Source organism: Galleria mellonella, unplaced genomic scaffold, assembly GCF_026898425.1.
Source record: "Galleria mellonella isolate WM207_F2 unplaced genomic scaffold, CSIRO_AGI_GalMel_v1 utg28, whole genome shotgun sequence".
Classification (NCBI taxonomy): domain Eukaryota; kingdom Metazoa; phylum Arthropoda; class Insecta; order Lepidoptera; family Pyralidae; genus Galleria; species Galleria mellonella.
The window spans coordinates 4495599-4513632 of record NW_026442064.1 but is presented as its reverse complement, the minus strand read 5'-3'; the positions used below and the strand labels follow the sequence as shown (position 1 = coordinate 4513632).

The 18034-nt window shown below is 30.4% G+C and overlaps 2 protein-coding genes across 17 annotated transcripts in view; one reads left to right on the top strand and one right to left on the bottom strand.

Moving 5' to 3' along the window:
- The window catches only part of LOC113520341 (disco-interacting protein 2), a 146772-nt gene extending 139629 nt beyond the window's left edge, over positions 1–7143 (bottom strand). For 2 of the 4 annotated variants that reach the window (XM_031911431.2, XM_052895475.1), the window contains exon 1: positions 6934–7143. In XM_031911431.2, the coding sequence (XP_031767291.1) occupies positions 6934–7018 (85 nt within the window). In that variant the 5' untranslated portion in view covers positions 7019–7143. The remainder of the gene's footprint in view (positions 1–6933) is intronic. The other 2 variants (XM_026905656.3, XM_026905672.3) reach the window with 1 other exon arrangement.
- A 2012-nt stretch (positions 7144–9155) lies between these two features.
- The window catches only part of LOC113517949 (protein phosphatase 1 regulatory subunit 12B), an 87635-nt gene continuing 78756 nt past the window's right edge, over positions 9156–18034 (top strand). For 5 of the 13 annotated variants that reach the window (XM_031911317.2, XM_031911313.2, XM_031911315.2 and 2 more), the window contains exon 1: positions 9157–9791. In XM_031911317.2, coding sequence (XP_031767177.2) covers positions 9549–9791 — 243 coding nt within the window. In that variant the 5' untranslated portion in view covers positions 9157–9548. Of the gene's footprint in view, positions 9792–18034 lie in introns of all 13 variants that reach the window. The other 8 variants (XM_031911318.2, XM_052895380.1, XM_052895377.1 and 5 more) reach the window with 3 other exon arrangements.

Genomic DNA, 18034 nt, shown 5'->3' with positions numbered 1-18034 from the left:
ACGAAATATTAAATCGCTACTTCTGCCATAGATTGCAATTATTTTCACTCGACTTTTAAAACTGAGGAGATTATCAATTCAATTGTATTGTTTGTGTGTGTATGTATGTCTTTGGATGACTAATGACTTTTTTCAAAGACCGTCCCGAAATTTATTTAATCAGTAATTTCACTACATGGAATTTTACTTTTGTATTGAGCATTCCATTCTACAGTGCGTACATATGTGGTCTATAGTACTAAATGGCCCTTTCGGAATCCAGTTTGATCAGGTAGCAGGAAGTCGTCAAGTTTGCGCATAAGACGATTGGAAACAATAAGTAGACACGGTTTAGAAGAGATATCGGTTTTCTAGAATATTATCAACCTTCTTGAAGATAAGGACTTACTACAATTTCATCAACACCCATTACAAAATACTTCATTTTCACTTATCATGGTTCACTATAACGCCGGCGGAGTTACTATTCCATTTGAGGGAGAGAATTGTTAGTAATAGGGATTAATTATATTATTGCTAGGAATATACCTTATCGGAACGACATCCGTTTAGTTCTCCCTGGAAGCCATTGTGGTTATTTCTTGATGAATACGTTACGATGAGCCAATTGTCCTGACTTGGTCCTCTCCTAATATCCTCACTGGTCCCCCGCTAGCGTATAGTGATAGTGGTACTTACCATTGCATCTATACCTATTAATAAAAGACCTCATTCTCACCTATCATCATTCACTTGTAACCCGCCAGCAAATACCTAAAGCCCAGGAAGAATAACCATTCCGTTTTCATCCCATAAAAAACGCATTTGAATTCGGTGGCCGCTTCCTCTAGGTTCCTACTTGGTTCTATTGGGTCTGTCCGTATTTCATTTTAATGCTGCAACTTTAAATACATTAGAAAATACGGGTAAATATTAAAAACATAGAACATTTTCTCTAATACTTAACAATATAATAACTCGCATGAGCTTATAAATATACTGTCAAGCTTAGTATCAGTGTTCGCTCGTTGACAAACTCAAATTAACATTCGCATTGCAGCGTAGTAAAATTGGTAATATAAAAGAAATAAAAAGCCACAAAGGACAAATTTTACACGATACTAATTTTTACCCACTACTTCGTGATTTACAGAATGGACTTTACAGGTGAATTAAAAAAGAAAATAACAATTACTTATTATTCTAACTTAGACTTATTCTAAATGGCGTATCAAGATAAAACATACACCAGTTTTCAAATAAGCCTTTAGCAACACAACAGTGAAAACCACATTTAATTTAATGCAGTAGTTATTGCGTGATACAGGAACAAACACAAAAAAAAAGACAGACAAAATTTTCAAAAAATATTGTTTTGGCATTTATTTGGATATCTTATTGAAGACCTCTCGTAAATTCTTAATAATCTGTCATTTACAGACATCGAGTATTTACAATTTTGTTACAAGTAATAAAAGATTTTAAATAATTTACTATATTCAATTAATAATAATACTAAAAGTACAGTTAGTGTTCAAAATGAACCTTCAAGAGGTTATTATAGCTTTTTTATAAAAAGAAAATTGAAGATAAGTGAACAAAATAAAAAAATATTACGTCAACAGAGGACGCTCTAGTTTAAAATAATATAATTTAAACAGTTAATTTTATTTAATTGTATATTTAAATTACATAATTAAAAATATATAATTAAATTCATAAGAAACAGCTAAAAATAGTTTTTTGGAATTTGACAAGCACTAGTAAAATCACTAAAAAAAATATTAATTATGATTTAATGTTACTTATTTCACTCTAATTACGTACAACTTATAAGATCCTACTGGTGTAAAAGTACCATAGAATTACAATGAATAATATATAAAAAAAATATTGCTAGACAGAATTTTTATCTTGTACTATAAACCCTTGTGGGTGAAGACCTTGTCTACCTCAGTATAATAAAACTATAATATTATATATATACTATAGTATTATTAAATACTAACCGATCCTAAAATTCAAGAGTTACCTTCCAATTTTATGGAAATGTTTCGAGCAATCTGTATAATTAGATATTTAATACAATAATTGTAAAGGAAAGAAGACCTAATACGTTTAGGTAATGTATTAAATACTATTCATATATAACGACAATTAATATAACCTAATCTAATCATTTTGAGTACTGTAATTCTGAAAATCTATTTATACACTATACAATCCCTGGTAAATGTATGCATGGCCTGGGTAAGCTATAAAATTAAATTGTTTGCTACAAAAAAAAAAACTAATTCAATTATGGCAAAACCAGTTATTTTGAATTAAAAACTAAACTACTGAAACAATATTAATAAATTTCCTATGGGACCAATCTATCCATATAATCATTTCAAATAAAAAAAAAACTTTTCAAATTGGCTTAAAACTGATAGAGTTAGGGGGTAACAAGCATTAAAAAATACAATCGAATTGAAAGCCTCTTTCTTTTGGAAGTCATTTATAATACTGTCTGATCTTCCTTCCTTTCCCGTAGGTGTTGTAATATTTCGTCATAGTCGTAGAATACTGACGGATCTATATATATAATATTTGATAGATCCGTCAGTATTCTACGACTATTCAATTCAATTCAATTATTTATTGCTATTTCATGTTGTAACAATATAGGTCTTAAGTTATTAAAAGTAAAGAATCAACATGAAGTCTGGAAGGGCACAGCAATCACATTAATAAATAGTTCATATTTATTAATGTGATTGCTGTGATTTCATATTAAAAAATTTAGTTATGTACTTTACATAACAAAATTTTTATATTATATATATGTATCGTCGATTAACATAAAATAAATAAAACATTATTACATTGAAAACAAATAGGTACAAATACAATAAAAATTTCTCATTAAAATATTTCTGAAGTGTATAATAACTTTTTTAATTAAATATTTTTTTGAGCTATTTTAAACTTTTTAAACTATGACGATTTATTCGACTAAAATCAAGTCGAAGTCAAGAAATTTATTAAATATAATACATAACCCGACCAAGGGTTATGTATTATATTCAATAAATTATATAATTACATAAAAATTTCTTTAAATATATAATGTTGTCTATATAGTCTTATGTCTGTTATGTTCATGGTGCTATATAGCAAATAGTTACCACTGTTCTTCAGGTGGACCATCAGTGTGTTTATTACTCCAGGTTTCATAAAAAATATTATTGCCTCTTATAAATATCTGATATGAAAATCGAGTAACAATAGCTTCATTAATATTTAAAAATACTTTATTACACATTGTTTCCAAGTACTACTTGATACTGTTTATTAAATGAACAATAACATAAGGAATAATGGATTTAAAATATTATGTTTACATTTAGTACCACAAATTGTTGATTGAAATGAGAAATATATTTACAAACATGATGAAAACAATGTTTATAATAAGGTGAAGAAGTTAATTGTTTATTTCATATGGATCTGAATGTATAAGTGGCTTTTTTATAACAATATATATGTAAGCTGGGTCTAGTTTACAGTATTTGATGACAGACTATCCAGTGCTAGAAATAAAAAAAAAAGCAATTCATCATAGTCATAGAATAGTGATGGATCTATATATGTAATATTTGTCAGATCCCTCAGTATTCTACAACTATGAGGAATTGTTAATCTCTTTAATAAAGTGGTTTTTAATGATGCGATGGGGATGTTTTACAAAATTTTAACTAAATTAAGGGATGTAATATATATTTCTTAAATAAAACACAGACATTTATCGTTTTCAATTGTAAAGCAACTTTTGGGTTGTGTTTGCTCATTGTCGCTTATTTAATCTTGTTCAGATTGCTTCAAAGACCAATTTGGGTGGTTCCAGGGATCAGTCGCTTGCAGAAGCACTGCTTTAATGTTTAATTTATAGACTCATTGTCACTTGTTTAATCTTTCTTGGATGGCGTGGACTACTTCATAAGACCATGTGGTAATTCTTATAAATATATTATGAAAACTGTCAAAAAAGATAAAAAATATTTATACTCTACCATCAAATTGTAAAACAAGAACAAAATGTAGATTTAATACTACAGTATTAAGAATAGATTCTAAAGTACCAAAAAAGTAAGACTGTTTTTTCATCAGAATTAATTATTTTAAATAAATTCTTCTCTAATATGTAATTATTACTATTTCTGTAAACAGCTTTTTATCTGGATTAATTTTATAAAATGAAAATATTTTTTGTATGTTTGTATGTAATGGATAAACCTAAGAAACTACATTACAGGTTAAACTTTTTGTGGGCCGTCAGCCTATTTGCCATTCTAAGTTGCATTAAAAATCAACTATGTAATGTAATAACTAATGTAATAACTGTTGTAGTTAAGCCACAGTAACGGTTTTTGTTTAAATTAGTCAATCAAAGCAAGATTAGACTCGAAAGATGATGACATTCATATCATGATATTAACCTTCATCTAATTATAGTTCCATAATCAAGAGTGAACATTTATATGTAAATTCCTCTTTAAATTATTCTAATTAGACCTTTAGAAGTTAGAAAGGTATAAAAATGCTATGGTATGAGCAAACAGCTCTAGTGTTAGTATTGTTGTTGTCTTCTTTTTACCCATATGAAGTACTAATTTTAAATACTAATATATCTTGTATCTATGGCAGATGGCATATGGTATGGCAGCTTGCTAGTGTATCTATATCATTTTATGATGACACTACATCCCTTAGAGGCTAGACAGATCATTATTGATTAGACTAAGTCTCCACCAACTTACAATTATATACTGTAAATCTGTTTCATCAACCTCTAGGGTAACATGTTTTCCAGAACATTTTAATAAAATTTTGTGATCTCCAATAAAAGATAAGGAGCTCAAAATTCAGTCCAATGTAATCAATATATCCATTGTAATGATAGCATAAAATTTATGCCCACCTTGGTGTACTCTCATCATTATCATGGCCCAGCCATTGTCTCATTATTTAAGTTCATAATTTTCCTCTTCCACTGATCCTCATCCGACTACATTCCAGTCTTGTCTACTGCAAATCATCTTTCAATCTATCCACCTTTACCTTGTTAAATTCATTTTTTGTTATACACCATGTAGTCCTGGCATAGAATAAGCTACCTCTTCCTTTTGTATGGGAGTTGTATAAGGCGACTAAGGGAACTTAATGATAGAAGGTTGGGCAACAGTATCATTCTTAAAACATCACCAATACCTAACCGCAATTACCAATCTGCCTGCCAAGTGTGGCAACTCCTGTATAGTTAACAACTAATATTATAAACACTTTTTTAATGCAACTTAGAATGTCAAAAAAGCTGACAGTCTACCTGATGGAAAGTGGTAACCATTGTCTATAAACATGAACAATACCACGGATATAACAAAGTATAATGTATAATCCATGATATCTTTCATATGTTAGGACTAAGGTGTAATGACTCTGTGCCCTATATTTCATTACCATATCCCACCCTTTCAACCAAAACACCACCATGTAAACACAACTGCTTCACAGCAAAAACGGGAATAGGAGAGATGTCAGAGAAAATACAGGGGTACTGTTGGATTTTTAGGAAGGAATATGCTCTTTTCTTCCATTTGTATCCATTTAGACATACTGCTGCTGGGAGTTGATTCCATAGTTTGATTGTGCGTAGAAGAAAGCAACTACAGAAATACATAGTGGAAGACCATCACTCATCCATGCATGGCGGGTTGTATGGTAATGAAATTCAGCAGGTGATATTAATCTGAATAATTCCTTGAACACTCTCTATGATATATGCAATATATGAAATATACAAAGAGACACAATCTCAATGTAATAACAGGGGGCGAGTTAATCAATAAGTTGTTGTTCAACAAAAACCCGAGTTGCCTGGCATTATGTATAGTGCATTAGAAGTTCTATATGTAGCGGATTTGAATTTTATATAATAACACTCTATAGAGTAGATCTATCTTTTTTGATGCTATTTTAACTTTTTTTTCTCCAAATGACTGCAAAACTAGACACCACTGAATATATTAATGTCATAGATCCCCAGACTTGGCTTAGTAACAAGGGGAATCCTTTCAAATTGAGGACATGAAAAATGGTATCTTTTTGCAGTAAACACACTTATATCTGCTTGAGGTTAATATGGACAAGATTATCTTTGCTGAGATTTAAAACTGATAAAGAAAAATTTTGATTTCAGACGTGATCTTTATTTCAATATTATATATTGTATAACCAATATATATATATACACTACTAAGATAATAAATTGACCAGCACATACTGTTTTGGACAATCTATATAATATTCATTAAAAATTATTAATTTATGGAGATTATTATTTCTTATTGGATTGAAACGTTTCTGTTCAAGAGTTTAGATATCCTATTGGAATCAACTTAAAAGTCAATAAAAAAAAGTAAACAAATATAGACAGAGTACAAGTATGTATTAAATTTTTATTATATGACATGAATACAAAGCCTATACGTATGGCATTCAAAATTAGACAAGTTACAACCACCAAATGTCTTCCGTTAGGATCGCGAGTAATTATGCATTGTTCAATTGCATTCCATAACATGTGTGGCGATGTGTGACAACGGAACGATTCGACCGTGAGCATCTAGCCTCGATATCGCTATCAAAGTAAGATAGGCGCTGCATCTCGCGATACAAATAACCGCTTCTATTTACCTACTATTAAAAACACTAGGTACAAATTTCTCATCAGCTGTCACTGATTACGTCAATACTAGCAAAACCTGTTTCAAACTCTATGAATTTTTACATGAAGGCAAAAAAACTTAATAACTAACCGCTAAATAATATCTAGAGGCAGCACAATTGTGCAAAACAAGATAAATTAACAAATTATCGATCTACAAGAAGCGTAGTTTGCTGCAATGTTACCTTCAGATAATTCCAAGTCCAACTCGGCTAATTTATCTCTGATCTCGTCAGGCAACTTCGAAACATCAACACTTAAGTCAGCCATAGTTGATACACACTTTTTTCACACAAAACAAATAAAGTTAATAACAACACTCCAAGAAACCATAGTGACACATGGCCATCTTGAATTTTGAATATTTTCTGTCCGACTCAAACTATAAACTATTGTCAAAGATAATGAACACTAGAGGGCTCTAGGGTTTTATAAGTTTGTTTTATATTACTGTAAAAAGAAATAATTTGGTCTAGACTTTAATGTTACCGTAATAAAAAATATAATTATAAGAAAATAGTAAACCGTATATTTTACAATTAACAGAACAGCACAGATATTTCGAATCTATTATTTCTTCGACAACATTTTTTATTTTTGCTTTTTTAAGTCAGATTTTTTAAATATGATAGACTTTTCTTATATAAATTACAAGTTTACTTAACGTGAGGCTTTGACGTTTGACTATAGAAAAAATAAAATTATTCTAAATTTGACGATTTGGACAAATATTCGCAGTAAAATCCATCAAGTAAATACTAAAATTAAAAAAGAAGACATAAACCTTACATGTCCCTTCGCTTTAATGGATGACCTGCTCAAAATTATGCAAAAATGAGAGGAAATTCATTGAATACTAAATAAAAGAAGCAGGAGAAGTTGCTGAAAAAATTGGCGTTGAGCCTATTCTGCCAAATTAAATAATTACGAAATGCAAATAAAAACTATTTGATGAAACGTACGAACATGACTATTAATAAAAATGAACACTGAATAAAAAGGTTGATTATGCTACCATACTGAATTTAAATTTTGCATTTCCCAATGGCACTGAAATGTTGAATATGTCGAATGAAGAACTGCAAAAACATAGATCAGACCTGGCTAGAAAATATGAACGAGATATTAACACCGTCAGGTATTAACATTGTCAGGAACTTTACGTTTTAAAGAGTAAGTTCCACTTTTAAATGATGATATAGGAAAGGTTAACCTTTTATATCTCTTGCAACAAATTTGTGCGCATGATTTGTAGGATGCCTTTCATAATATTTGTACTGCTCTGCGAACATATTCTATACTTTCTTCTATATCCGCAAGGTGTGAGCAAAGTTTTAGCAATTTAAAACTAATAAAAAATTATCTACGATCTTCCATAAGTCAGGAACGTTTATCTAGTTTGTTTATCCGATTATGTGTTACACACATGTGGTACACAGAACGATAAGACGAACTGAATTATGGAAGTCTTGTAGCAAATTTATGTTTTTACATTCTTCCAATCTTTTATTATTCGAATCACGTAGTATTTTGTACATTTCATAAGCAGTTGTACAATAGTTGTGCCTTATATTTTTTATCCTTTGAAGAATGATGTGCTTAGTGTTTTTACTAAGCAAAGCGTTTATTCAAATGTTCTTTTTCTACTTTTTTATCTGCGCTATCTATATGTTGCAACAATCTTTTTGCTTCAAACAGAATCTGTAACTTAAATTTCTATAATTGAAACAATATTAAATCGTCTTAAATACTAATTTGGTGAAATTCTTGTACTATTGCAACAGACATAGTTCTGTTTGACTACTATTATTATTAACAGATTTTTTTTTATATTAATAGGTAAAATGAATGTCGCAAAACGTGCATAGGCAAAATGGTAGTTGGAGATTAATAGCTATAGTATATGTAAGGTTGTAGAACTTCTGTTAATAATAATAGTGTTTTTCATCATGTGGGCCTGTATGCTTGTTTGCCATCTTATTAAAGGCAATTTTCAAATGTTTGCAATTGCATATATATTAACGAAGGCGGAATTAAACATAATAATTATAATCAAATAACCAATGATAAGGAATTCTGCAAAATAACTTGTAGTTCAGCAGGAATGAAATCTATGTTTTGAAGACAGCATTATGTATGACAGTGGATGAAATTAAGGAAAGGAAAAAAGAGAAGAGGAATAAACCCAGAAATGACAGCTGACAGAGATTTGTGGAAAATGAAGATATACTGCGTCATCCTAAATAAATGGAAAAAGTCAAAATAATGATGACGATTTTAAAGTCGATTAAATACATATTAAATCGATGTATTTTTTTACAATAAGTTTGTTTTCATTTATTTTCCATCAATAAGTTTTCAACCATATTCACTATGGCAACATTAATCGAAAACTTCTCCGATAGGTAGCGCTAGCAGTCTGCTGTTCGGTCCCGTCATTCTTATTCGCTCGTTGTCTAGTTTTTCTTTTTACATTCGCTAGCTAGTTTAGTTGGCTGTAAAATTTATTCTCGTAATGGCTGCCACGCTAAATGTGTAGCTTTTTGGTTATGTCATGTATATAGAATTTGTGTTCGTGTGTGAGATTTGTATAAATCAACAAGTGTTTCGAACAATGATCGCTTGAAAACAGCGTAATCTCATTCTCCCTGGAACGTTTCCTCTTTCATGTTTCCTTTTTTGGCAATTAAGTTATGGACTCGGCATTTGTGTACTGTATGTAGTAAAAACATAATCTATGCACCGTGATAAGTGTTCATATGAACCATATTGAGTGCCAAGTGGTTTGTCAGTAGTAAAAATGACGGATACGCGGTCATCGTCGGCGCTGTTCAAGCGGGCAGAGCAGCTGAAGAGATGGGAGGAATCCGATACTAATAAACAGTCGCCGACTCCGAAGAGAGCCTCCAGGATCCAGTTCTCGTCTGGTATAGTTTTCCTGGCGGCTTGCACGTCAGGCGACAAGGATGAGGTGCAACGGTTACTGAAAATGGGCGCAGATATAAATACGGCTAACGTGGACGGATTGACAGCTCTCCACCAGGTTAGTGGATCATTTGAGTTATCTGTGCACTCTGTCTCATGTTTGTAATATTCATATGTAGAAATATTTAATATTTATTTTGTGAAATCAGTGTCATTAGTTATTGCTATGTGACTAATGTGGGCTAGTTACGTATAAGAAGGTACAAACCTAATTTCACTCACACTGCAGCAATAAAAAACATTTTTTTTTTAATTCAATAGCCTGAGGAGTCTTGACTATTTTGATAATATATGTTTGTATTGAAAATATATGTTTCACATTTAAAAACATGACACAGATGTACACACTCACACATGCAGCATGAGTATAGTTTACAGGTACACTTATGTTTCCAGTTTAAATAAATAACATCTGTTAGTAGGTAAATTATCACTAAATATGAGAGAAATTCGAAATCCATTTTGTTGATAAATGTTGTGGACTTATAAGTAGATTAAGTTTTGACATTTTCAACATTTTGTTAAAAAAGCTATCAAAGCTTTTCAACTAGTTTGAAAATATTTTCATGTTCACCATGACTATGTCTTTCTATGTTTTCGGTCAGCACAGTATTTTCTTTTTCCTTCGATTAATATCTAGGTATCATATTATTGTATATATGCTTTTTGCATTTAAATTAAAATGAAAATAAAAGGGAGTGTCAGTGGCCCTGGAAAATGCTTATAAGTGATGGCGATAGTTGATATGCTTAGAATACATCATCACTACTTATTATCGCTGTTGACTTGTAAGTGACAACTATAACATGTCAGCACAAAATACTAATATAGGAGAAATAAAACAAAACTTTAGATATCTAACCTGTAGGTTAAAATTGTGTTATAGTCTTCTGTTCATATAAAAAGTTTCATACACAGTAGTGGGGTTTTAATTTTACCATCAGACAGGCTCTGTGTTAATATGCCAGTAGTGGTATTAAAAAATATATATACTACAAAACCCTCTAGTGTAGTAGTGAAGGTTCAACAGAATCCCTTTTTAAAAATAATTCCTGATAACACAAAGTATAATGACATTAATTTATCACATTTTCTACTTTATCATTTTACAAAGTTGTGAAATGTTTTTAACTTTTAGTTAAAAGACTTCTATATATTTAGGATTTAATATACTGATTCAGAATGTCATTAGCATCAAGTGACCCTTTGAACTGCATTTTATTGATTGATAAAGATACTACAAAGTTTCTAAAGATATTGGAATTATGTTACTCAATCATGTTTAAAAAGTTGTATAGATATAAATGCAACTTTGTGCTGCGCTTTAAAAGATAGCATACTTTTTACTGCATTCTCAAGTGTGAATCAGTATTGAAATCTATCACTTCTACCAACACAAAGTAAATAAATCTATTTTATGTATTTTCACTAACATCTGGAAAACATAATTTGATCTACCTGTAAATTCCTTTTGATCACTTACCTTAAATGGTATTGTTTTTATTGTATTTGTTTTTGAAAAGCAATTTTAATATATTCTAACATTTTTAGGTTTTTTCTGTAGGTATTTGATGAGAATTAGTTTGTTTAACTCTGATACCATTAGTATTGTGTGATTGCCAACACTCGAAGATTGGTCTCTACAAACTTTCATATTGGCTCTTAATCTCTGACTGTAATTTTGTCTATGCACATTTTGTGGCATGTATTTCATCTCGAAATGAGGATGTTCAGGCAAATTATTAAATATTATTATTATTAGATTATTAAATTATTAGAATTGTTTTTCTATAGTTTATCTCTTAGAATAAACAAACATAGGAACAGAGGTTCTCCGTGATAAATATGATAGATGATTAAAAGGGACTCTATTATGGACAAGAATCAGTTGTAATGAAGCATGTATTTACATTAGTGTGACACCTGTTACACTTATAAAATGTTGCAGTTGCAATGTATGTGTGATTCAACAGGTGTCTATAACCTATAGCAACCTCTTACCATGAGTTCGATTGTAGTTACATTTCATCTTTTGTAGTATAGTAATGCAGTATATATATATATATATATATATATATATATATATATTTCTAAAATTTAATAGCATAAGATTTATGTATATTATATAATATAAAAATCCCATTTATATATATCATGTTTTATTTTACTTTTTTACTGGATGATAATGAAATGGTAACCCCATCTGCAATATTGCTATAAGCTGGATGAGCATTAGGGATAGGTGATACAAACAATACATCTACCTCCATATCATGATGTTAGTTCATGTTAATCTTCCAAACCTCTCAACTGATTTGATTTACCAGGTAGATGGTGTTAAATTGTAAAACAATGCCTGCCGAGTTAGCTTCTATTATATTTCGGTTAAGGTATATATTGCTGTGAGACTGTATATTGTGGTATATACTAGTTATATTAAATAAAGAGTATATTATTATTGTTAATAATTTACTTTTATAGATGTGCATTGTTCTATGCTGAAGTCATTATACATATCAATATTTTGCTATAGTTTATCACAATATACTGTCATATGTAAGCAAGTAGGTAGTCATAGGTATTGGAGAATACAGTATGTTCAATACCTAGGTATTGTTTGTCACAGTAGTAAGATGGAAATAGAACACTTTAAATGATTAATGTAATTATCTTGTTAATTATGTTGATTGATTTATTAATATTGCCAATTGATGCTTCTTTTTACACTGGGGTTCTTGATAGAAAACTTGCAAAATTGAGCTTGTCTTTTCTACATTTTTATACCAATATGTATCTGTTTGTATATAATATGTGCAACAAAATAAATTTCCAAAATCATATTATCTTTCCAATGTCACTTGATTATTATTACTATTATTAATTATAAGATTGTATATATATGTAGGTTACTATTTATATATATGTATTAGTATTGTGTATTTTAAATGTAGATATAATAATATGTAGTGTCTAAATACTTATTACTGTTGTTTAGATTTCTGTTTTGCATTACTACTGCCCACTCACTACTTCCTATGCCACTGTGTTAGGTTGACTGGAAGAGATCTTTTTTAATGGTAAGTTCATCTTTACATACATTGTTTACAATTGTTACCATTATTGTATATTTTAGTGCAATAAAGAATATTTATATTTAATAAAATATATCTTAATAGTAAAAGTTGTATATGACATTGTTTGTTAAAAATCAGTTTGATGGTTTCGGAGCTTATCCGAAACTGGATTGATTGTCATGAAATTTTGTAATTGTGTATTGTTTACTCCAATTTAAAGAGATTGGATGGTTTTCATCCCTAAAAGAAAAAAAAAAAAAAACTAAACCCACATTTGGCAATAATTGTAGAACTGTGTATTTTGGATTAGCTATTAACTACATACTTGTAATTATTTTTACAAAATTTTGCATATATGAGTAAAATACCAAGTAAGTAGTATACTTAATTTGCCACTAACAGGAATTTATATTTAAATTTGTATTTAAGTTATTTCAGAAATGCTGAATACATTATTTTTTCTAGTTTATAGATGCTATTTTTTTATACTATTTTTACAGATGAATCTTACTATAACCCATCCTTTAAAATCTATCAACCTGTTTAAGTCACCAAATTCACATATATTCATCATTACTCTCCCCTTTGGTAGTAGAGTTTAATATTAGACTGAGGAAACAATTCCAAATATAAGGTCTGCATCATTCAATTGTTATAATAATATTACAAGTTACTGTATCAAATATCAACACAATCATATTAAGTGGCCTACATATTAATACTAATATTTATAAAATGGGTCTAAACCAAGATGAATCATGTTGGATACCTAGAAATAGAATGACTTTACAAAAATATATGCTTAATACAGAACTGATATTGAATATATTTCTCATATCCCCATTGTTGTTCACATTCTCCTAACACAGGGAGTATTTTGGGGTCAAATGGTAAATCCATTTGCACTATTGGTATATGCTGACAGAATAACAGTTGATGATGATAAGTGAGCATGAAGTCAAGTTAGTTGGTCTACTGTGACAAATTTAGGAAGAATTACCTCAGTGATTTCCTGGAGAGACCACATGAATATTGATCTGTTACATTGCTTGCAATAGTCCTATATACTAACAATCCATTTTTTCCCTTATAAGTTAATTCAACTACCATTACTGTACTATTAATTATTTAGTCCCCTTATTCATTTATTTATTATTTATTGTACACAAATAATACATATAGAAATATGAAATTAGAAAGTGAATTTACAAAGGCGAGCTTAACTCTGCAAGGGTTCTTTGCCAGCAAACCCAAAGTTGAAAAGTGCATTAATGTCTTGTACTAATTAAATAACAATTATAAAGCTGTTATTGTCGAAAGTGTTATATTAATTTTTTAACTCTACCAATACTAATTTACTTAATTTTAGCTTGAGCCTCCTTGATATCCTTCCATTTTTCTCTTTTTCATTAATCAACAACAGCAGCAAAGTTACGGTACAACCATAACTTCCCTGCTGTTATTTTTATGTTCTTCTCCCATCTTTTCCTTTCTTTTGCTCTTTCTTTCATGCCCCATATTCTTGATACCAGTCTGTAGTTGATTTTATCTTGTCATTATATGTCCTGTCCACATCCATTTAAGTTCATTTACATTTTTTTATTACTACTTACAATTTTATTGTTTCTTTTATTTAGGATTGCTATTTTAATTTTTAATTTAATGTTTAATATGTTTTTTTCGATGTTGTTCTGGCAGGCATATATTCAAAATTTTTTGTTTTTCTACTAGAGGTATTGATTCGTTTTTGAATATTTCTTTAAGTGACCAACATTTTTTGCAAGTGTTTAATTTTTTTATTTCTACCTTTGTACAAATGTTATTAGTTATCAACTTAAATAATACATATTATTCTACATATTCTATTTCTTTGTTATTCACATATATTGATGTTTTATTTGTGTTGACATTACTTTTTTGATATAGTCCTAATTTTCCACTCTCTTTTTTAAGCATTATTTGTAAATCTTCAGCATTTTCAAAAAATATGACAATTCATCTGTGAATCTTAAATGGTTGAGATATTCACCATTGACAATCAAACCAAAGCTATCCTAGTCCATATTTTGAAATATGTTTTCTAATACACAGAACAGTTTAGGAAAATAGGATCACTCTGTCTGACAGCTCTTTTGGTCTGGAATACTTTCTCAACTCTTTATGCCTTAACTTGTGTGGAATTTTGAGTATATATATTCTGAATTATCCTTATATCTTCTTTAGTATATCTTGATCCAGCAAAGCTTTCCAAATAACGTTATGTTCTGTAGTATCGAATACTTTTGTAAAGTCAATGAAGCATAGATAGTATTTCGTATTATATTTTTGTTTAGTTTACAGTGTTCAGTGAGAACCCTTGTTAATACATACATATTATTTTTACTCAAAAGAATTTCTTAATTTTCTGAAAACTTTTTAATCAGTGCTTTCGAGTAATTTAATTCTGGCAACAAGAGCCAGCTATTTTTTGCTACTTCTAAGCTATAGATTGTAACTATATAGGGGTCTTAACAGAGGTAGTGTGTGATGATACCGTCCGTTTATATCAATACATCCACAGTTCACCATGCTTCCGTGAATCGTTTCGGATAGAATGCGGCAAAGCAACTCACGTGCGTTAGTATAGCTCGGAATAACTTTCGATTGTTCTACCAAACTAACGTCACAGTACAAAATTAGACCTGACAGACGCCGCCTGTGTTCGTATCTGACGGCGCAACCATCGGTCCCTTACCTCGACAAGTCATATCTTATTGTTATACAGCACGCGCATTGGACGAAAAACATAACGATAGGCGACATCTATATCATTTATATCAGTGACATTATGTCATCGAGTCAATGTTTTAGGCGGGAGGACCTTTTCTCCCAGTTGATTAAATGATAGGTCAAGTAATATTAATGGTTATCGTCATTACGGTTATCTTCTAAGTTTTATAGCTGCATTTATAAACGGCCGTTTTATTTTATCGACGGAGTTTGTTACTAAGACTTAAATTATTAAAGATATGTCTGTTTGTTACATTTTAAGGATGAACTACTGAACTTACGGTAATCGTGGAATGCACAATTTAAATCATATATATCAATTTTTAATGAATGCATGATTATTGCTTATTTTTAATTAACTTTATCGGGATACAGTTATAGATATAGTTGTATTTTTGTATGTATACAAGGCGATATCTTTTTTTATTATTGTTTATTTTTGATGATTGTTTTTAATTGAATCAGTTTACTCCCGTATTGGAGACATATAGACTAATATAGATAACACTGACGACATTGTTTATAGAAAATTTTAATTATTATTATGCCTACAGATGTTTGAGGTGCGATAACCTAACATTACATTATTAAAATAAATATTATTATATATATATATATATATATATATATATATATATATATATATATATATATATATATATATATATATATATATATATATATATATAATATATTAGAAAACCAGATAGACAATTGTCTGTTTATCAGATTTTCTGTCACAAGTATGCTCATTCCAGAAGGGGTAGGAATCCATTAGCTGGCCAGGCGACTAGCTAGGATGGCCATGTTCTATACCGGGCAATAATTATATTAACAAGATGAACAGGAAATGTCATTACGAAGTAAAATATTGTTATTATTGGAAGATTAAAGGGGCCCATGTAACGCCGCCTACGCTGCACCACGCTGTACATGAGGTTTGTCTAAGGCAGTCCTGGTCAATCTGCGGTTCGTAACTGGTTAGATGCACAGTTTGCAATACTATCATTGTAATACTATTGAACTAAACCTATAAATTTGTATATAAAAAATTGTATTAGCAACAATGTTTATTTCTTGTAAATAAACTAATAAATAAAATAATTTGTAGTTTCTAATATTTGCAGCACGAAATAAAGCTAGTTTTGAAAGTTAGAAAAATTAAAAAAAAATGTTTAGTAGGTAGGAGTCGGTTTTATATTATGGGATGAAAATAAAGTATTAACTTCGCTTGCTCTATCGGTATCAGTTAGCGGAGTACCAGCGAGTCATGATAGGTGACGATGAAGTCAGGTCAGTTGGCCTATTATGATGTAGTCATAAAAAAATAATCACGATGGTTGGTTGGTTTAGTAGCAACGGTGTTGGTTAACCTATCAGAGTAATGCTTCTCTGGATGAAAATGGTATGGTATGTGTCTGCTTTATCTATATATGTGATGGCGGAGCACCAGCGGCAAGCAGACTTTCTTTAATTCTTCAGGGATCGCCTGGTGGCAGTTAACAGGCTATATATTGGTAGCAATCGTGCCTTTACTAGCGATCCCCCTCTCCTGTTAAGATGTTGTTTAGTATCGGGAACGTGGGGGAATTGGTTGTTAGAAACGGGGATTACTGCCCTGTGGTCCCGACATAGAATAAGCCACCCCTTCCCTTTCATCCTTCAGTAGAAAGACAGATAGTAGTGTCCCTTTTAAAACATTAAATTAAACAACAAAACAACATTAAATGCCTCACTACGGTTTGACAACCGTTCGTCTGGCAAGCGTGGCAACTATTGGTAAAACCGCTCATATGGGAGAGACCTAGATGTTCAGCAGTGGACAATAAACGGTTAATGAACAAAGACTAGCATGGGGTGAACCAAAGGAGGCGTCAATTGTCATTCGCAGTAGTCTTCAAGAACATTCCCTTTTTCCTCGCAATTATTCGGTTGTCAGCCCTCAGTGAAACTAAGCGACCCTCAAAATAAATGCTTTGGTAGCAACTGATATTCAAGTGATCAGTCAGTGCTTGCAGGAAAGTATTAATGAGCCTTAATAGATGCAATTAATATGATCTTGGTGGGGGGTAGATATGTACTCACATAGGTAGTAAAAAGAGGAAAGTAAATTGGTTTTGAGCTTGCATTCGAGAATTAGTTGCCAATTAGCATAATAAAACTTTAATTGGGATCTATATTGGCTATCATCTATTTAATCCTAGCAAAAGTAATGAAACTAGCATATTTCGTATATATTTATTTATAAGAAAATTAAAAATAATATTTAGTAATATGAACATTTACAATTAAAAATAAATATATCAAACCCCCAGCAGTCAGTGTACCACAGATTTGGCACGTAATTGGCAATGATGGCCTTACTCCGATCACAAGTATACCGTCTTTATATACTGTCAAATTTGCAGCAAACTTGAAGTCCAGTAAATATTACGGTATACGAGGTTGTTGTCTGATG